Below are 21,571 nucleotides of genomic sequence, written 5' to 3' on the forward strand. Positions count from 1 at the left end.
CCCCTCCTCCCTCCACCTCCATGTGGGGCACTGTGATGATTTGTGCATAGCAGCTCGGGTTTTTTTCCACACCAGAGGCCTACTTGTGGGGTGTGGTGGGGAAGAACACGCTTCCTGCACCAGTTTTCAGTATTCCTTTGCCAAGTACATACCTCATATAGTTCCTGCAGATGGTACCCAACAGATTTCTTCTGCACCTCACCCCACCTGCCCCAGCCGACCTTTCCTCTGCAAGCTCTTACTCAAGGGGTCACAATTTTGGATCAAGACTAGAAGGTTTGGGCTGGGAAGAGAGCTGTTCTCAAATACACTGGGGAGAGTTTCCAATAAGGGGGCAACCCCATAACCCCCATATACTATGCATTGTGGTTTTTCCCCCTCGCAGTCCAGAGCAGGGAAAGAAACTGTGAGCAGGGAGTTTGTGAATGTATGTTTGGGGCATGGGGTTTTCAGAAGGGGTGGTGGGTTGGGGGATCAGAGGGAGGGAAAAACCAGGTGGGGAAATGGTCTCCCTCCACCTCATCCTTATCCCTTCCCCCCTCCCCTTTCTTCTTTTTTCTTCTTTTTTTTTTTGCGTCTGGGAAGCAGGAAGCTGCTGATGTAAAAATACGACAATCACAATTTGTCTGTGACGTGCGATTTTGAAAAAAAAAAACCCTGAATAGTCTGGGGCGGGGGAAAAAATAACCCTTTTTTGTGTTTTTGGTCAGGATTTTAAAGAAAGATATTTTTATGGTAATTGTCGCTGGTCTATTTTACTATATATTTATGTAATAAATATATGATTAAAAAAACAAACAAACCTACCCTTAAAAAAGAAAAAGAAAAAACCAACGGTCACAGCCCCAACTGGCTTTTGGTGTCTCATTTCTGGGGAGTGGTCGTGGGCAAAAGTCCTTTTCTTTAAATACCAAAACAGGGCAGGGGCACCTTGGCTGAACTGTTTTTACAGGCAAGAATTCTACAAGCCCTTGGTTGTCAACATCGCCCCCCCTTCTTTCTTGCCCTACTTATTAAAGCCCCTATCAAAAGCTGAATAGAACCTTGCTGGGTCCCATGCACCTGGCTTCCTGGTTGTTGGGGGAAGAGAACACATCGGTGGCCTCGCTGCTGAAAATTAGGCTGGGGACAGATGATAATGCCCAAAGGTGGAGAAAAGACTTGAAAGAGTGGGGAGAAGTTACTTGCAATGTGAACATTCATCCCACTTTCACTTCTAGTAATGGGTAGGGTGGGTTGGCTGAGGGGCTTGTATTGTTTCAAAACTGGGTTTGAATGGAGGCAACAGGAGGGCAAAATAAGCGTGTACAGAACACATTATGGGAAGTGAAACCTTTGGGAAACGTGCACATTTCAACAATATTATCTGTTGTCTCCAGCCTTCAACATACTCTTAAGACCCACAAAGTAAGTGGGACAAAGTTGCCACCATTTACGTCCCACTGAACTTGAGCACAATTCGCTTTCTCTAGGGTCAGGGCTGAAGTCCCCTGCAAGGTAAACGATGCTTGTGTATATATTCAATCATTTCTGCCCTCCTAGCAGGAGCAAAGGATCACCTCTGGTTCAGTCCCACTTCACCACTACACCTCCTCCACCTTGAGAGAGCATTTTAGAAAGAGGGGACTAGAGGTGAACAACTCAGGAAGAAGACCATCCAGGCATTTTGCTTTCAATATATTATTCCCGTGTGGCCGGTGCCACGGCCAGGAAGAGTGCCGTTCTATTCACACAACTCCAATATACACAGATATATTTACAAGGACAGCCGTGCCGCTTGCTTCAGAGCAGGTAGGGGCAGCAGCAGTTACACACCAGTATAAATAGGTAGTTGAGTCCAGGCCCAGAGAGCAGCAGTCTGGTTAGTGCAATGATGCAGGGAGGGGCAGGACGGGTGGGTGGGCCAGTATGCAAGCCCTCCCCCTCGCCTACTGAGCGTCTATGCGGAAGGAGAGAAGTTTCTCGGAGTGCATGTTGTTGAGGGTGCGTAGGTCAGGAAGCTTAAGCAGCAGCTTGGTGAAGCGGGATGTCTCCTGAGGGTGGTTCTTGAGGATCAGGGCCCGCAGGGCCCGGATCAGCGTCTCCTGCAGCTGCTCCACAGATGCTGGGTTCTCAATGCCAGAACAATCTGCACAGAATGGGAACAGGCAAGTAAGTATTGTGTAACAGCAGCACAGGGAAGCAGACCCCTACGGGCTCCAGCTCTCTCATGTATCACACATTCCCGCCCTCCCACAAGGTCACAGGTCCCCTCATCTTCAGATCAGATCATACCAGAGCCTGATCTACAGGAACCCAATCTCTTTGAATCCTGGGTGATCATTTCCAAAGCTCCATCAGTGAACATAGCACTTCACAGAGTAACACAAACCAAAGACAACGGGTCTCTGCCCCAAGGTGTTTACACTCTCAGTTTTCACAATGGGGGAAGAGAAGCAGGGGGAGGGGGGGGGAAGAGAAGAGGCAAAACTATTAGGAGAAATGTGGGGAACTGCAATAACTAGGTATTTGCAGTTTGTAGCTATTGGGTGTGGACTGAGATATAAGCAAAAGCTTCAAGGAAAAGGAAAGGTTTGCAGGGGGAAGAGGAGTGGCGTGGGGGAGAAGGGAGGTGCTGAGGTAGCTAAGGGTGGTAGAACTGGAGGCAGGATGGCTGCCATCATGGGCAACGATATAACTGGAAAATAAGGGCAACAAAACAGGATGACTGCAGAGAGCTTCAAAAAAGATAGGGCCAAAGAGTTGGTGCTCCATGACTGAGACCCCCACTAATCCAACTGAAGAGCACCCACCTGCAGAGATCAGCACGACAGCCGTGAAGAGGCCCAGTTCTTCTTCGGAGAGTGCCAAGGAACCAAGCTTCTCGCTGAACTCGAACATGGATGTGAGAAGGTCGCCCATGCCCATCCCCCACAGCTCCTCAAGGCTGTACTTGGTACGACTCATGAACGTCACCGTCTGCTCCTTGACATTGAAGAGGGAGGCAAATCGAACCATCAGCACCTGGGGAAGAGGCAGGAGAGAGAGATGCCTGTCAGAACACAGGATGTGCGGTGCCCACAAAACCCAGTCAAATGCCTTCTGTGTTGGCTTCCAGGTCAAGGGGGTTCGCCTACACACCAAATTACATGAGAAACATCTTTCGAGATGACATTCCAATCTAGAATGGACCAAGGCAACCATCTAGTCCGTCTCCCTTGCTCACCCAAAGTTGAGGTTCTGGGGGGCATTTGTGCCCTTCGTGCTGTGTATGTATTCTCAGGGTCCGTGTCCTTTGCCCACTTAGACAAATAAAAATCCCCCGATTTCAATAGATAGTTGAACAAGAACAGGAATTGAGGTTTATGCTCCAAGCCCAATTTCAACAGCTGTGCACATGTGACCACGTGCTTCCGTGCATGCACCAGGGCTTTATGGAACTCCCACTTCAACCGCAACTCCCATGCGCTGCTCTGGAGTTGTGTTCTTAGGAGTACAAGGAATTGTGGGGTGTAAGGGAACCCTCAGGGGCCTAAATGTAGGAAAGAAGGCTCCCAGGCCTGCAGACCTCTAGATCTGCCTATCCACCCCAAGCCAGCAGACGAGAGAGTAAAAAAAGGATGATGTGCGCTCACTGCAGAGCCTAGTGTGCAAGCTTGGGACGCATGTTTTTCCCAGTGGGATCATGTATGGAGTCATGCTTCGCTTACTCCATTGCTGAATGCATGGGCTTTTGCACAGCACCTCTGCCTTTTTGCACCAAGCGCAACATCTGCTTGGGGTGATCTCATGGGAGTGTCAAGCCCCACCCATTTAAGTAGAACACACCTTAACAGAGAAAGCATTTAAGCTAGTAATATCATGACTAACAGAATTTCTAAGAACAAATACAACAGTAGCATTTAAAATGGGTTTTCAGTAAGCTTTGAAATACTAAACCACTTATGGTAAAACCTAGCGGTTGCTTCACAATACAAAGGGTGGACAGCAGCCTCAAGGGCCTTGTAAGGCAGTGCTTTTGTCACTCCCCTGTTTTAAAGTCTTGCACCCTGATGTAGCAATGCAAAGAGGTTTCTGTATGTGGGTCTCCTCTAGTGGATGTGGAAATGCCTGCGCCATTTGGCAGTGCATATGTAACCTCAATCCCCTCACCACATGGGAACTCATGGACAAGCTTGGCCACAAGAAACTGGGGGTGCCGTCCCCCAGAAGATTCTTCCAGTGGTGCTCTTGAGCAGCTCCCATCCATTTCAATGCAGCTGGTGCCAAAGAAAGTCTCGGGAGATTGTGCTCACACTTTTCATGTGTGCAGGGAGCCTTGCGCCTCAGGTCCTTGAGGCTGAGGCCTTGGTGCTTAGAAAACCTTCCATTTTGGGCAGGGGAGACTTCCCCCCCAATTTAATTTGCAAAAGGTAATTTTAACAATATCTCTAATCTTCCAAGGCAGGCTGCAATCCCTGGCACACATGCTTGGGGAGAAAAACCCGCTGAATTCAGTGGGACTTCTCTCCAGGTTGGATCATACATCGGATACATCAGATCATACTGCAAAGGGGCTGTTTTTCTTGTTCAGAAGCAAAACAAATACATTTGGCAAGAACAAAGTCCTCCCTTTTGGAGCAGTTGCTTTGCTCTAGGTGAGGCTGGCATCCAGCCTCTGATTAATTACTCCTAATTACTTTGTTTTTCAAAGAGAAACTAGCAAATCATGTCCTTTCAACGCATTTTCATTACGTTGCAAAAAAGTTTGAAAAAATAAAGTTGTCCATTGAGCTTTAGAATTTTTAAACATCTGTGTCTCCCATTATTTTCATCAGTTTCCACAAATACATACAGACAATCATCTCCCTTCCCACACAGAAAAGGTTGGTAGCTTATAACCAGCAGGGTTCTAAAAGGGCGGCTGGAAATCACCCTACCTCAAATGTGCCAGCTTTGAGTAAAGAGACCTGGTCGTGCTGTGACAGCTCCTGGAAACCAGGGATGTGTTTTGCAAATTCCACAACCTCTCGTACGGCAGGAGTGAAGCTCAGCGAGAAATCTTCCCAAATCTCCTGGACCGTGCGGCCACTGCGACCATGTGGATGACAATTCATAGGGCACGCCTGTTGGGATGGAAAAATAGCCATGTTAGATGAAGCACCACCGGCCAAGAGCCGCTGGAGCCAGACAGCAGCTATGTAGGTCTGCAGTGTAGAGGCTTCTGAACTCCCATCTTTTGCTGCTCTTCTACATTTGTTTCCGCTCACACACAGCCGTAAGAAATGAAGTGTTCCATACTTCCCATCCAATGAATGACCAAACTGAGCCACTGTCACGTTGTAGCCTGACAACTGACTGAAAATGCTGGTAAGAGGAAGCTTCATGCACTAACCTGGGTACATGACAGCACTCCAGCCACAGAAGAACCCAATTGTGAAACGGAACCATGGTTGAGTCCAATCCTAGCTAAACCATGACTACTTTCAACGTACAAGCAAGCAACGTATTTTTTACCAAGCTTTGACTCCCCACCAACTTCTTAAAAATTCATTAACAAATGAATGCCTTCTCATGTAAAGGCATCGGGGCAACCACAGTGAAACATTGAGCGTGTTGTGCGTGCACCCCTCTGTTTCACTGGCGAAGTTCCACACACATACATACACACATGTGCGTGCGCCATCATCCACCAGTACTCTCGAGTCAGCACTGATGTTCCTTAAGGATACGTAGGTGAGTCAAGCCCCATCACCATTCTCAATGTACTGTTATCATTGTGGCAGATTCTCTGACCTTGTGGGGGGCTAGGATGGAGGGATTTCCCACAAGAAGGAGATCTATCGGTTCCTGCCTCCTCTCCTTATGCAAGATTTTACAAAACGAGGGCTGATGAGTTAGTGCATTCTGTGCTCCCCACTGCACGTCCCCCCCCCCCAGCCCTCTCTCTCTCTCTCTCTCTCACACACACACACACACGCACATATCCAGAACACACGCACTGGGAGATTCTCCGCTTGTGGATCTCCAAGCTGCTAAGCTACTCTTGATCAATTAGCATAGTTGATGTTGAGACAGAATCACGTATATTAATTGAATGCGCACAGCCCACTACGCAACCTGTTTACATGGAAATTAACCAACTCCCACTGAATTCAAGGAGAATTTATTTTGAGTTCTTCCTCAGGGCTGCACCTTTGTTTGTTTGCATGGGTGGTCATTTTTTAGTATAAGAAATAAAATAATCTTAACTGCTTTTCACTGGATAGCGTACATGCCTAAACACAGCAAGAGAATGCTAAGAACAAAGGGTAAAGTAAAAGCCCTCCTGATGCAGGTGTGGAAAAGCAAGAAATACAGAATATGTCTAAGGAACAGCCTATGCACCTGTAATACAAGCGGCATACCTGGGCGGCTGAACATTAGAGTTCTAGAATGTGTAAATGGGGGTGGGGGCTCAAAAGACAAAGTAGCTGAGATAAAAATCTATCCAAAGCAGAAATTAGGCTGGTGGCCTAGCTACGAATCTCGCCTCTTCCTCAAGCAAGCCATTGATTTCCCCCCCAAGATGGTAAGGCAAACTGGCTACAACGGGGTCCCTCTTACAAAGAGAGAGAGCAATCTGTCACGTCTGGACACTGAATAAACCTTGGCAGGCCAACGAGAGGGTGTCCGGGAAGTGCCTTGGGGATGCGACACTTACCAAGAGGATGTCTCTGGGCTCGCTCTGCCGCAAGGAGCCTTGTCCAACGGAGGCGTCTGTCTCCCCAGAGGAATAGCCGGAGGGGCAAAACCGATGTCCGTTGACGTTGTTCTGGTGGCAAGAATTGCTTGGGGCCGGGCCAGTGTTCCAGTTGTCATTCTGATGAGAGAGCCCATTGCTGTGGTAGCCATTGGTCAACCAGTTGCTCTCCCAACTGAGAGACTTGTCGCTTCCCACGGGTGGCAGGGGCCCCGCGGCCAGTTTGTCATGGGCATAAACAAAAATCTCCTTGTGGGCCTTGGCCACTTGAAAGATGACATCTTCCATGACATTGCCAGGGCTGGGGGAGCGCGGGGGCGTCAGCTGCTGGGAGAACTGGGAGAAGCAAGGAGAAGCCTGAGGTGATGAGGCTGCGTGGGGTGGTGGGGAGCAGGGGGCCAGCTGGGGCTGGTGGCACAGCAGGGGGTTGGTGGGCTGTGGGTGTCCCGTGGGTAAGCTCTCTGGCGGGCACTGCGCACTCAGTTGGTTGTTCGCCATGTTGTTCATGGCGCTCTGCATCTCAGCCAACATCCGTTGCTTTTCACGCTTGGGGATGCGCCCAAAGCGTACCGCTGTAGGGGAGACAGGAAAAAGAGAAGCACCTGTGAAGCATCGGTATGGCAGATGAGGAACGAATTTCATACAACAGTGACTTGGGCTTTCTTCACACGGACCTTTTATCCTGCGGTTGCAATGGCTTCCTCACAGAAGTTTGTGGGCTCTTTACATGAGGCCGTGAACATTCAAGGTGTCTCCTGCACTAATTGCCCTTTGTTCCATTTTTAAATAGATCGCAGATAATGAGCTATCAAATGACCCCCTTGTGTTCTGCTTGAGCTCCCTCCCTCCTGAAAAGCGGAAAAGCAGCAAGAAGAGGAGCGAGATCAATGAAGGATATGGAAGATTCAGATACGGGGAGAAAGAGGGGGAAAGCGGGGGGAGGAAGCATGTGAAAAACAGAGTCGTTGTGATCCTGCATTTAAAATGGAAGCAGAAAGCTCCATTTTAAATGCAGGATTCTAGGCCGGTGTAGAGATGCCCTAAAAAAGCCAGCAGAGAAAGCAAAGTCTTGGCTTTTCTTGGCCAAAAGGCAAGCAGCAAAGGGCCTCCTTTTGGAAGGGTGTTCCATTGCCACCAGGGCCCTGTTCCCTTGTTCTCCGCCATGCGGTCCTTGCACGCCCTTTCAAAATGGCAGAGGGGAAAAGCAGGACAGACTGCCACAGGGGGGCCTAGAGGTGCTGGAATAGTAGGTTTGGGGAGATGATGAGATGGACGTTGTTGGATGTCAGAACAGCGAGAGCTAGTGAACAACGCAGGGCCAATGAGGAAGGAAGGGGTGATCTGCTTAACTGGGGAGGAGTGAGTGAGGGTTGCGTTCAAACATATCCCGAAAGAGTGGTGAAGGGTTTGCTGCTGTTTCCAAAACAAAACAAAACAAAAACCACCCCAAGATACCTCTCGGCACTCCAGGGCGTGATCCGGGCACCTCAAGTAGGCATGCCAGTGAAGAACTATGAGATAGCCCCGCCCCTTACAGGCCCCAGCCCACAAAAACCGTCAGCCTCCAGCTCTTGGAGTGGTGGAACTCACCGTCACGGGACATGCCGACCCCCAGACACTTCTTGAAGCGACACTGCTGGCAGCGGTTGCGGTTGACCCGGACGATGTGGCAGGTCTCGTTCTTGAGGCACTTTTTGTACTGGATGTTTTGCTGAATGCTGCGCCGGAAGAAACCCTGGAATGGAGGTGGAAGAGTGACCAAGTTAGCTTCACTGCCCAGATGGCGAGCAGAGCATGCCTGAATCCAAGCCCCAGGGTCAGCCTCTTTCCCAGCCAGCTCCTAGAGACAGCGAGCTGGAGTGAGCTCGGGCACTTTCGACCTGCAAAGGCCTCGAGAGCAGCCTGCCTCGCCAGGGGGAGAGCTGCCACAGCACGGCCAGGCCTCTTTACTCAACGCTGGCACATCTGAGGCAGGGCGATTTCCAGCCGCCCTTTTAGATCCGTGCTAGTTTTAAGCTACCAACCCTCTCTATGTGGAAAGGGAGAGGATAACGGTCTGTATGTATTTGTGCAAACGGATGAAAATAACGGGAGACAAAGTGTTTTGAAAATTCTAAAGCTCAATGGAGAACTTTATTTTTTCACACACACACCCTCCCCCCCCAGCCTCGCTTTTGCTCCGCTGCCCCACACTAGCATGGCAAATCATGGAGGACTTTGGGGGGTTCCAAGACGCTTTGCACAAATGTCTAAAATGTTGGGCAGGGTTGACAAAGGGAGGGTGGCGGCCACCTTGACTGGTTTGGAAAAAAGCAACCTGATGCATCCGTCGGGTTGGTGGGGTTGATTCCTGAAGGAATCTCAAGCCCTGCCTGGCTGCAAGTCAGGATTGGAGCAGCTCTTCAGCCTAAGGGCCAGCATGGTGCAGCGGCGAGAGCATTGGACTGGGAGCCAGGAGATCCGGGTTCGAGCCCCCACTTGGCCATGGAAGCTCGCTGGGTGACTTTGGGCCAGTCACAGACTCTCAGTCCAACCCACCTCACAGGCCAGGGTTGTTGTTGTGAGGATAAAATAAAGGAGAAGGAGGAGGAGGGTTATGTACACCGCCTTGGGCTCCTTAAGGAGGAAAAAAGGCGGGACAGAAATGCAATAAATAAATAATAAATGAATAAGGGGTCAGCCTAGAGGCAGCTGCTCTACCACAAGGCAAGGTGAGGTGATCACCTCTCGCCACAGATTTTGGGAGTCAGTAAGGTGCAGCAGAGCAGGAGACAGACGGATCTGGCCCATGGGGCACGATCCACCAGCGTGCTCTTGTGCAGCTCCCATTCACATCCATGGCTTGGAGAAGAAACACCCTGGTGGATCGCACCCAAGGCCTGTTAGTGTGGAGAAGGGGGGACCATTTGGGACTTTCTGCATGAGACACCAGAATATCTTGGGACTTTCTGCCTGAGGCCTTGTCCCATCCCCTACCTGCAGCATATGTCAGCCTTTGCCAACCTGGTGCCCTCCAGATGGGTAGGACTGCAACTCCCATAATTCCCACTGGGAATGATGGGAGTTGCAGTCCTACCCATCTGGAGGGTGCCAAGTTGGCGAAGGCTGACTTATGTCAACATAATATTTAAGTCCCACAATTCTTCAACGCAGAGAGAGAGAGAGACAGCGCTCACCTTGCAGCCTTCGCAAGCATGGACACCGTAATGGAACCCAGAAGCGACATCCCCGCAGACTTTACACAGGAGGACCATCCCACTGAGTTCTGGGGAAGAGGAGAGAGAGAGGGGTTGAGACTCCCAGCCCACAGACAGGATTCATAGCTCTGTGGATCTCAGCGCCTCCACCTGAGGGCTCTGCAAACGGCGCGGGCATGCCGCTGGCTCTGATGGAGCTGGAAGGCACTACGGTGGCCTGACAGGCAAGCTGATCTCGGGTGGCAGGCCTGGATCCAAAGCCCGACAGAACCTGCCGGAGGAGTTGGTGCAAGTGTAAACCCCACGCAGGGGTGACCCAATATATTTTGCTGCCTGAGGCAAAAAACGAGACATCCCCGCTCCCATTCCACATTCAAAAATCCAGCTGGACTGGCGGATGAATCTGTCCTCAACACTGGTGATAGAACAGTGTCCTTCACTCCACCTGAAGGCACCGGGCCAATTTAAGGGGCGCAGAGCGATTTCCTCTAGCACCGAGCTACTGCTTTACAGCATCTGCTGCCTGAAGCAACCGCCTCACTCTGCCTAGTGGTAGGGCCGGCCCTGACCCCACAGCCGCCCCACGGCCCATCCCCAATCCACGCCCCAGCCCGTCACTCACTCGTGATGCTGCTGCTGGTGCTTTTGGTAGGGGAGACGCGCCTCCCATCATCTAAGGCCACCTGCAGCCCCACTGGGGAACCTCCAGAACTGTAGGAAGAGGAGGACGACGAGGACGAGGAAGGGGAGGCGTCATCACGTAGCCCAGCTGAACTACCCCCGTACGGGCGTCCAGAGTCCTGCACCAGAGACCCCGTGGGTGAAGGTGGAAAGTAGCTGGGGAAGGAGGGTTGTGAGGACAGCTGGCAACTGCCGTTGGAACTGTCGCTGCCACACAGAGAGACGGGGCTGGTGCGGCTCGGCGAAGAACCGTTGGAGCCAACGTAGCTGATCACGCCACCTGCGGAGAGCAAAAAGACCCGTGAGAATCTGTCAAACCGCAGAGCCGTCAGTGCAGTCGTGCTGGTGCCCAACCGCCTCTTTGCATTAGGCAGTTCAAAGTTCTTCTATGGCATGTTCAAATCCGGAAAGGCTCAGCTGTCTCAAAGCAGGATAAGTTTCTAGCCCTCACTGTTGCAGATCATATCCTGACAACATGATTGTACCTTGAAGTGGCTTTCCCAATGCAAACACCGCAGACGCACACAGCTACTTGTGGATGTTTCTGTAGTCAGAGAGGCAGGTGATTTCAAGGACACCGTGGGGGGGGGGGAGCAGGAAAGGGACCTCTACAACTTCCCTGTGTTGGCACTCAGCCATTTTTAAACTGAGAGGCCACAGAGCAGCCCACACACCGTTGAAAAGCACCCTAAAGGCTGAAGTAGCCATGCTCAGAGACACAAGGAAGGACGACCCGCCCATTCCCCTTGCACCGCCACCAACATATATAATCCAGACCACAATAAACCGCTCCGTAAACTCAACATTGGGATTTAAGGGATTGAAAATAAAATCAGGTCTAATATAAATATTGATCTACGACGCGTTCACCAATTTTGATTTGGCTGATGCCCTTCAATATAAGCATTTCGAGGGTGGCTTAGAATAACATTTGGGATCCTGTGTACAGGTCTGGTTGCCCCATCTCAAAAAGGTACCGCAGAGAATAATAGCAATATTCTTTGAAAAGGGCCTCAGCTGCCAGGCACTGCAATTACATGAAAAGGAAGTGATGCTGCCTGCAGGCTGGACGTTCTAAAGGAAAAGCAAGACCGTTCTGAAGGCAGAAGGGAGGTGGGAGGAGAAAGAGAAGAGGCCAAGGTTAGCACAGCCCTGCTGGCTAGGAATGAAGCCAGTGGTAGTCAGACAGATCCGGAGGACACCAGGTTGGGGGAACTGGGTTAAAGGCTTGGAAGAAATAAGAGAAAGGGGGAATTGAACTTACAGTAGGGATGGGGGACACCTTTTTAGCTTAGAAAAATGGCCACTAAAATGGAGCATGATGAAAGAGCTTTATAAAAATATGAATGGGGGAAGGAAAGAAGGACTCTCTCCCACAATACTGGCAGAAAGCTGCTGTGGTGCAAGGAGTGCTTACAGGCAAATCGCTCAAGATCGACTCAGGCGAGTGAGCCAAGCTGCGGATTAGCAAAGCAAATTCCCTCTCACACATGTCCATCGGACAACTGAGCTTGGGTAAAATTCCTTCCCCTACCCCAAATATCTTTAAGCAGGAATGAACCACATCCACGGAGGCATAAAACTTCACAAGAACATCAGGATTAATTTGGTGGATCAGACAGAGGGCCATCTAGCCCCGAGTCCTATTTCCAGCCATGGCCAGGCAAACACCCCTGAGAACTGACATGCAGAGTCTGAAGGCAACAGCACTCGGTCAAGGATGCTGTAATCACAAAACTCCTTCACTGAACAGGGGGCCGGACTAGATGATCTCCAAGGACCCATCCAATCCTTAACATTCTATGATTCTATTCCCTTGTTCTTTGACCACAGTATCAGTTATGCAGGATACTGTCTCTGAACATGGAGACTCCCTAGGTCGCATAGCTAATAAGCATACTAAATAACCTTCTGCCTTTAGTTTGAGCAGTGTGACAACTCAGAATCTCCACACACACACACACACAGCTACTATATTCATTTCTTTCCTGTATACCTCTCACTCCATTTCAGAGCCAGCCATTTCTGCAAACAACCAGATTGCCAGCCTGCCTGCCTCAACCACCCCCCTCACACACACACACAAAGTGGTAATTAACAGTTCAGGTCACACTGTGAACATGTGAATTTTGACAGTCGTGTAAGATAAAAGGAGAGAAACAAATGGGCACACAGGATCGTTCTCCTAGGACACGTGCAGAAACTGGAGTGGGGGAGATTAAGATACGCTGACTGGTGAACAAAACTACAGACGAGAGAAACCAACGCAGTCGAATGCGTGGGAACTATGTGGATGAGGGTTCCTCTCCCCAGCACACACCTGATAAAGGTTTGTCAAGTCCAACCCCAATTAATTGGCTCTGAACTCATCTTGCCAAAATTCTTCTCTTGCAATCCAACTCTCTCCCTCTGCTTTCAGTTGCTGACCTACATCTCAGCACTGCGAAAGGAAAAAACACCGAGTGAGTGACCAAGCGAGCGAGTGAGGGAAGAGAACGTGGCAGGGGGCCAAGAGAGCATCGAAAAATGGGTGGAAGCCAAAAAAACCCATTGCACCCCCAAAGTTGGGGAGGGTGGTTAAGCTGGGATCCTGGAGATTAAAACACACACACACACACACACTTGAGGTTTTGCAGCTGGGCCACTTGCCAAGGGGCAAGTACGGTGGGAGAGGCCTCGAGCAAAGTAAAAACAAAGCCCGCAGTGCCAAAGGGATTATAAACACGGTCACATGTGAGAGCCACGTTTGGTGCCCAGACAGGCCTTTAGCAACGAGACAGAGCCTTGGCTGGTGCTGGTGAGCTCTTATCTCCACTGGCTGGTTCCCTCCAGCGAATGACCTTCCTTGTGTGGGGCTCGAGCACCTGGGATTGCTGGCTTAGCAGGCGCTAAAACAAATAAGCACAGTTACTGCGAGGTGGCCAGGCATCTCCCTCTCCCTTTCATCAAACACCAAGTACAGGAACAGCTCGGTACTAGTCAGGACTAGCCCAAGCAAACAGTCCAAATAATGACACCCACCGCCACCACCTACCAGCTGTAAAAAGGATAGTAATACATTAAAGGATACTCTGGCACCCATGCTCTGCTGCCCAGAAAAGGGGAGGCCCTGGCACCAGCCCCCCGAAGCAGGACAGGATCCAACAGCCTGAGCTTCTGATCCCTTGCACCGTTCCACTTTCATGACAAACATTCCTCCTCCCCATAAGTGAAGGACCCCGTTGCATTTGGAGTATTGCAGGCGTTTGCCCCTCTCCGTTTCATCTGTTGTACAGCCTCGACGCTCCCCATTTCCTGGGTTTGAACAGGCCTCAGTCTCCCCTAGGTCCAGTTTGACAGATCCTACAATCTCTGCTTGACAGGAGTATGCTTTCTACTCTGCACACTGTATTAGACAGCAGTCTGCTTGCCCAGCAGTTCTCTCTCAGGGTTCAGTGCAGCCAGGGTTTGAATTAGGGTAAGTACAGAAGGCTTTTCTCTCTCTGTCACTGGATCCTACAGCTGCAGAGAATGAAACAGTGGCAGAAGAGGTCTTAAGCATAGCTCAAAGTCTGACAACACACTTTGATCATACGCATGAGGGATAGATAAACCTACCCTCCTAGCTAACAGAACTACCGCCTCACTCTTGCGCATCAGAGGCTCTTCGCCATTCTGCTGAAATTAGGGTTAATCTAGAACTCAGCAGCAAAGCCATCAGCTGAACGGATCACAGCAAAGTCAAGAGCTTTCCTCAAGCTCCCCCAGGGAGTTTGCGACAAGGCATGATGTCGGTACCACGCATCCAGGGCCAGCGTCCCACCTAGTCTCTTGCCATGGAAAGGTCTCCAGCTCCAAGGACAACGGATGTGCCAGATGCAGTGCCAGAGCCCCTATCCAAATCCCATACCATTCATGCTTGTGGTGGGGCACATCTCCCCATATATTTCAAATGCCACACAGCTGTGTAGCAGTCTGCAACTTTATCAAAGGTGGGTTGTCCTTTCTCCCATTGCACAAACGCATAACATCTAGCAGAATGATCAAGCACACAGATAACTGGGTGCAGATATTTCAGGCATGCGCCTTGATTCAAACGAAGAGCCCCTTGGGTTACAGAGGCCTGGGAACCAGCAAAGCATCTGGTGTGTTAAGGCGGACATGATCATCCCATCTGGATTCTGAATGTGGCCACTGCATGTGATAGTGTTAGTAATCCCTTTGGCACCAACACTGTTGTTCCGCTTGTGGCCTCTCCTGAAAAACTACTTCACAACCCTCCCATTTTCCTTTCTTTTTTTAATAAGCCAGCAGCAGAGTTTGGAAATCTGGCACGTCTAGGTGCAAAGGGCAGTGCAGGGAATCCCAGTAGAGGAAGCTATGCCCATTTTGCAGTCTTCCCTCCCAGTTTGGAGTCTCCAAGCCTGCATGTGTGATTAAATATGGACTGTGTGGGGAAGATGATTATCCTAAGTGGGTCACGGAGAATAAATAAGAACTTGCTAGAAGGCACAAGCGAGGGTGGAAGTTATGTGCAGACCAAGTTGGAGAGCTGCCGAATGGGTGTGAAAAAGGCAGGGGTGTGTCATGTCTGCTTGTGAGGTGTGCCGCCAGCCCTCAGGCTCAAGAGAGGACGACTCAGGAGTGGCTGGAGATGCATGTGGACCTTCCTACCACACGTGGTCTTTGACACAAGGCCAACGTTGCTCATTTGCTCACCCCACAGGGATACAGGCAATGTCAGTGGAAGAGCATGGGAGCTTGCAGCAAAGATGGCCCTGAACACTACATGGGGCAAGTCTCCCATACCCAAGCACCACCATGATGGGGGGGGGGCATAGTGATTGAGCCACATAAAGAAGAGGTACCATGTACTCAGGAGTTTGGGATGGGGAAAAGGTCCCCTTCTGTGGGTGGAGCAAATATTAAGCCAGCGGTGATCTCCAAAGGACAAGACAAAAGGGGCTTCAGAGCTGAGAGCAGGTTCAACCCATCCACTGCAAAAATAACAATGTCAACAGACAGAAAGGGGGATCATTTATCACCCAGACTCCCGAACCAAGATGTCTGGACCACTATGGGCGTCACTGGATTCCTAGCCCAGTCATGGATTCAAAACAAAGAAGGCAAATATACTCACAAATGACATACACAAGAAAGCTCAAGCCACGAGAGATTAAAAACAAACAAACCACCCCTCATATACACACACAAACACACTACAATCTTATGCAGTCATTTGGGGAGTATCCCATTCTGAGCTCAGCAGGCCTTGCTCCTGAGTACACATACCTTGTACTGGGCTGCACCAATACCCCACTTGTAAAAACCAGATAATTGCAAAGAAATCTGCATTTGAGTTGGAATATCAAACTATCTCCTCCTCCGCTTTCTCCATTCCCAGCCACTTTCCCCTCCAAGGGAACCCTTCCTCTGTCCTGATTTTTGTCATCACTAAGTTCTTGCTATCCTAGAAGTAGACAGATACAATTCGGGTAGGTTGTATGGAAGGTATGCCATAGTTCTCTTGTCAATATCTATATAAATGAAGTATCATCTAATAGAAATACATAGTAACAGATATATAAATTCATATATACAGAAATATGGAGCAGAGGAACCAATACCTAGTTGCTAAAATGCTGGAATGAAACTGCTGGGTCTCACAGCATTCTTCCTCAAGCAAGAATGAGTCCTAAAAAACCAGAAAATGTGTTTCCAGCTCTTAAACGGGAGTCAATGGAATTAAAAACGTGTTCAGCTTTTTTGTCACTTCCCTATTTTGTATATAATACAGTTCTTTTTAAAAAGATAGTATCATGGGGTGGGGGGTGTATGTTGCACAGAGATCTTACACTGCTACTTTTCAACAGAGGGAAAAGACTCTGTGGAACTCCCTCCCTAGGGAACTGCGCCATGCCCCCTCTTAATGAGCTTCTGCCATGCATTAAAAACGTGGTTGTTCAGGCAGGCATTTGGGTATTTTTAGAAATATGTTTTTAATGTAGAATTTTATTGTTTTAAATTGTTTTTATTGTTGTACATCGCCCAGAGTGGCTGGGCGACCAGCCAGATGGACGATTAATAAATTTAATGAATAAAATAAAATAAAGACATCTGCACATGCTCAGAGGCACTACATTGCTGCAATAATTGCTTTAATGGTTTGGGGCACAAATAAAAGGCACTTTGCATATATTCAAAAGAACGTCACATCTCTTTTTTAAATCCACCAAACCCTACACCTTTGATGAAAGGCGTTCTGTGCACGCTCAGAGATCCTGGATACAAAGCTGCAGAACCCCCCCCCCAAAAAAAGTTGGCAGCCTTGTTCCCAAGACGCCTGACAAGTGGTACCAGGGCATATATAGGGTCATGTAACGACGTGTAACGAAGAATGAAATTAGGAAGCTGAAAGGGAGAGGAAGAGATTCCTGGGCTCCTTAATTCGCAGGTCAAAGCAGGCCCATCCCAGGGTGCGGAGGCCGGTGAACTGGGGCAGCTGCCCAGGGGGCACTCCAGACCCATGAGCTCCCCATCCTAGCCGATCGCGCCCCCCAACGCCCCAGAGCCGCTCCCTGCCCGGATCTCAGCGACCAAGCAGCGAGATAGTAAGCTGGCGGGCCCCGTCCACGTGTCCGCTTTGCACATGGGTCCCTACCCAGCGCTGCCCATCACGCTTTGCCCCGCCCCTCGCCCACCTATTGGCTCCGACGCTCCCCGCCCTCCCTCGCTAGGCGTGGTCCACCCGACAGCCCCGCCCAGGAGAGGGTGCTCGGGACGTCCGTGCTTCCCGGATGGTGACGTTCCACGAGGGGGCGTGCCCGATGATGTAATGGGGCGGGCCGACCAATGGAAGGTGACGGGCGGGGCCAGTAGGGAAAACAAACTTTGCACGTGGCTGAGCCGGGCCAGAGAACACGTGAGAGTGTCAGTGGGGGAAGCGCGGTGGGGGAATCCCGGGGAAGGGGTGGGGGATTCCGGGGGGGGGGGAGCGCGCAAGGCGGCTCCAGACAGGGGTCGGGGATGGCAGGGGGGTCCCTGGAAGCGATCATGCGGGGGGCGAGCAGGAGTCCAGGAAGGGAACCCGGGAGTACCGGGAGGGGTAACGTCTGAACGAGACCCTCGGGTGTCCCCAAGGAGGCTCTCGGAGAAAAACGCCCGGCGGCCGAGGCTCGCAGGGGGAGCAGAGCAGCCCCTCCTCTCAGGTCGCAGGTTCGGTCCCGGCTGCTCCAGGGAAGGCGACTCCTGCCCGAACCCCGGCAGCCCCTGCTGCCCGTCTGTGTCGACAGCGCTGGGCTAGATGGACTCGGTATAAGGCAGCGTCCTATGTCCCTGTGCGCCCCCAAACTCCAAGGTCAGAGGCGTCGCCCGGCGACTAGGGGCCCAGACCCTCGGCTCCCCGCTCGCCCCGCACAAGGAGGGCGAAGGGCGGCCTCTGCCCCCGAAGCGAGCCCCTGCCCTGCTGCGCCCGACCCGCACGGGGGAAGCGGCAGGAGTCGGAGGAGGAGGAATGCGCCGGCCGTAACTGGGCTGGGCACGCAAGACGGCAGCAAGACGGGGCGAGGGAAAGCGACGGCGGGGTCGGGGAGCCGCCCCCCCCCCGTGGAAGCCCCGACCCTGGTCTTCGCGGGAGGGAGCTCAGAAGGGATCCGCTCTCCTCCGTGCTACGCACGACTCCAGCGTCGCCGGAAGGACCCTGCACGTCTCGAGAGCGGCTCCTGCTGTCTCTGGGGAGAGGGGGCGCCCCGCCTGGGAAGCCTTGGCACGTCCGCTCCCACCCGGTGCCGGGGAACAGGGGGCTGCTCCTCGCGTGACACGTCCCGAAGCGAGGCCCTGGAGGTCACCGGAGAGGGAGAGCTGTGGCGCAAGCGTGAGGGATCGGAGAGCAAGGCAGGCAATCCGTCAGGGGCTTACCTGGGGCGTTGTTGTTCGTATCCAGCGCTGCCATCCTGCTCAGCTGGCAGCTGTCATTCATGTCTAGCGACGAGGCGAGCTGCGATTCAGTGGGCGAGGAGGGGCGGAGGGGAAGCAAGAGGCTGCCCCCTTCTCCTCCTCGTTCCTCTTCTGGTCCCCCCAAAGTTATGAAGCAATCAAACCGGTCAGCTTGCGGTGAACGCCGGTGGAAATCTGCCGCCTTAAAGCAAAAAAAACTGTTTTTGCACTGAAGCCCGGAGGACAACGCGCCAGGTTAGCGGAGCACGCGAGGGCTCTCACGCCAGCCCGGAGCTCGCCTGCGCTGCTGCCGCTCCCTTCGCCTGCAAAATGTTACTCTGCCAGGGCGCACTCGCCGCCGTCTCCTCTGTGCCTGCAGCTGCGCAAACGCCAGCACGCGGCACTGGAGCATCCACCATGTGACTCCTAGGGAGAGCCTCGTGCCCCAGTGACACACTTTCTGAAGCTGCTGCAGCAGCAGCAGCAGCAGCAGGCACATTGCACTGGGCTTTCTCATTTGGGCGCGAGGGTTGCCGGGAGTTGTAGTTTCCCTGGGCTGCGCTTTTTCTCCTTTGCGCGTGCGCGCGTGCGCGCGTGCGGGTCGTGCATTCCTAGGGAGTGACTTTGCTTATTCTTCCTCTGGCTTTCTCCGAGAGAGCAAAGGAGATTGAGGCGAGCATTCACGCACACACACAGAAAAGGGGTGGGGTGGGGTGGGGGGAGGAATATCCCTGAAAAACGTGATGCCTTAACGTGATGTGTGGAAAGAACCCAGTCTCCTTTCAACCACAGCTGGCTGCCAGTGCAGAGCTTGGCAAAGGATCGTGCAGGAACGGGCGGGGGGCCGACGAATCAACGCCTTTCAAAATAGGAGTGAGCTTTTTCTGGGGCAGCCAATGCTTACTCACGTTTCCTCCCAAACTCCCCCTCCCCCCCTCCCTTCTAGCCCCCATCCTGCTTTAGAAACCTTCCTCTCTGTTATGTTTCGAAATCACTGGCTAGTAATTTTTAATGCAGGTTAGCCACTCTTTTGTACTGGCAGCAGTTGCAGGTAAAGAATGACCAGAGGGGGTGTGCCCCCCCCATCTCCATGATGGAGTGAGAATTCTACATTGCCTTTGCGATCATAGGTACCAAACCAGGTGACGGTGAAGTTCTGTTGGATTAACTCGTCTGAAAGGAAAAAGGAAAACAAGTGTGATCTTCTGTAGGCATTTATGTATACTTCTAAAGGTTGAAGCCAGGACCTGGATAGGTGCCTAACCTGAGTGCACCTGGTATTCTTCCCTTCCTTAGTGCACCTGGGAGGGATTCTTTTCCTCCACAGCAACTCTTGGGGCTGAAGAGCTACCTATTCTGTAAATTCAATGGAGTTTAGAACCACTGGGAGAGCCCCATTTTGCAGGCAGGCCTTTTGTGTACCCACACACATTTGGACTGGCAAGAAACTTGAGCAGAATGTTCCAAATTCTATGTAGCACCTATCCCCACCTGCTTCTTTCCTAGAACCCCATAAAAAGACGTGGGCATGGGCAGAAAAAAGCTTTGAGTCTGAAGGGACTCTCCGATCTTTTCCCACTCTTTGATCTTTTTATAAAAATGCAGGTAGGAAGGGAACTTTTTTCAAATCCCAGCCCCAATAGATTTCAGAGCATGTTCACATGTGCCCTTGCTTTTAAAGGTTAGGCAATCCCCCTTCCCAGGTGAAAGACAGGGAGGTGCTGTGAGCCCAAGACCATGTGACATCTGAAGGGTAAAACCAAACTGACACTAATTAATCAGGGGCACAGACCACAGATAAGTTCTTTTCTGCATTGAAATGAATGGGAAGCATGCAAGCATTTGTCCTTGGATTTGGGCAGAATTATTCTCTCTTCCTTAGCGGCCACCTGAGGTGACTGTAAGGGGTCCTTTGTGTGAGTGAGGGGTGTCTGTTTAGAGACAATCAGGAAATTGTCTGAATATGCCAACTCAGAAACAAAAATTTGGATTAAGGGTGATGTGTAAATAAGGTTTCAACCTGTATTATTTCTATTATCTTTAAAATGCATTATACCTGCCTTCCCCAACCTGGTCCCCTCCAGATGCGTTTGAGTGCAACTCCCACCATTCTCTGCCAGCATGGGTCATGAAGTTGCATGGTCATGGAGTTGTACTTGAAGACCCCAAGTTGGGAAAGCCTGAATTATACCATGTGTTTCTTTCTCCCTTTCATTCTGAGACCGGGGAGCTCTTTTGTAACCCCTGGCTTGCTGTAGTGAGATTCACATGTCCTGTCCAAGAGTTACATTACATCCCATGTGCAGCAAGGAGGCAAGATTGCAGCAACTCATATTTAGGTCACGTAGTGCAACAGCTCTTCTTTGAGAGGGATATTGCTCACCTCGATGGGGCAGTCTGGAACAGTTGCTGAGTAAGAGAAGCAAGTGGTTGAAGAACAAGTCATGGTGTGTTGTGAGTGAAACTCCACCTGCTGTGGATATGGCTAAGAATAATGCATGCCACGGAAGAGTCAGGAAGCCAGTGGCTCTCTGATTTCTTCATTCTCTGGATTCCTTTGAACACAAACCAGCTAAACGAGATAAACACACTTTTTTTTATCCTAAGAGGTGCTTCAAACAGCACCTGCTCTGAAAGTGTGACTTATGGAAAGGAACACAATTCACAGTGTTTTTCTAAAAACAAACAAACCATCATCATACTTACTATTTATATAGCACATTTCAAATATAGTATTTCCCAAATGTTATTTCACTAACCCTGTACAACAGCCCTGTAAGGGCAGGCCATGACTTTTACCTCATGCCGCAGATAGGAGGCTGAGGCTGAACAAGTGTGAATTTGTGGCCGAGATGAGATTTGAACCTGGGACTTCTCAGCCCAGATCACATTCTAAGCTACTTTGCTGTTACTGCGCAATATATAGCAGGGGTGCAAAACCTCAGACACCCCTGACCTATCAGGTAACACTCTGGAAGTAAGTCCAGAGATCACGCACATATTTTGCAAAGAGCTGCATGAATAACACTATTGACATGTGTACATGTGAAGGTGAGGTATCATTTGCATAAACCATGGT

At 50.9% G+C, this 21,571-nt stretch overlaps 1 protein-coding gene across 2 annotated transcripts; it reads right to left on the reverse strand.

Moving 5' to 3' along the window:
- Positions 1-584: 584 nt before the first annotated feature.
- Positions 585-18,832, reverse strand: NR1D1 (nuclear receptor subfamily 1 group D member 1). 2 transcript variants are annotated; one of them, XM_084804561.1, is made up of 8 exons: positions 18,475-18,832; positions 10,520-10,858; positions 9,877-9,965; positions 8,291-8,435; positions 6,662-7,272; positions 4,899-5,084; positions 2,793-3,003; positions 585-2,128 (listed from the first exon to the last, which is right to left on the reverse strand). In XM_084804561.1, exons 1-8 carry the CDS (start codon positions 18,533-18,535, stop codon positions 1,929-1,931), a joined length of 1,842 nt encoding a protein of 613 aa, XP_084660687.1. In that variant the 5' UTR covers positions 18,536-18,832; the 3' UTR covers positions 585-1,928. The 2 variants fall into 2 exon arrangements, with proteins under 2 accessions (XP_084660687.1, XP_084660686.1); XM_084804560.1 differs by lacking the exon at positions 585-2,128 and having other exon boundaries at positions 2,395-3,003.
- Between the last annotated feature and the right edge of the window lie 2,739 nt (positions 18,833-21,571).

The sequence above is a fragment of the Heloderma suspectum genome, chromosome 6 (genome assembly GCF_057233095.1).
Source record: "Heloderma suspectum isolate Gila_16-S chromosome 6, 16-S_ref, whole genome shotgun sequence".
In the NCBI taxonomy this organism is placed as follows: Eukaryota; Metazoa; Chordata; class Lepidosauria; order Squamata; family Helodermatidae; genus Heloderma; species Heloderma suspectum.

Excerpts from the sequence above, each read along its gene's own strand:
- NR1D1 (XM_084804560.1), bottom strand. The coding sequence starts at position 18,535 with ATGAATGACAGCTGCCAGCTGAGCAGGATGGCAGCGCTGGATACGAAC. Across the intron at positions 10,859-18,474 it reads TACGAACAACAACGCCCCAG|GTGGCGTGATCAGCTACGTT; the intron begins GTAAGCCCCTGA and ends TGCTCTCCGCAG. Across the intron at positions 7,273-8,290 it reads GGTCGGCATGTCCCGTGACG|CGGTACGCTTTGGGCGCATC; the intron begins GTGAGTTCCACC and ends TCTCCCCTACAG.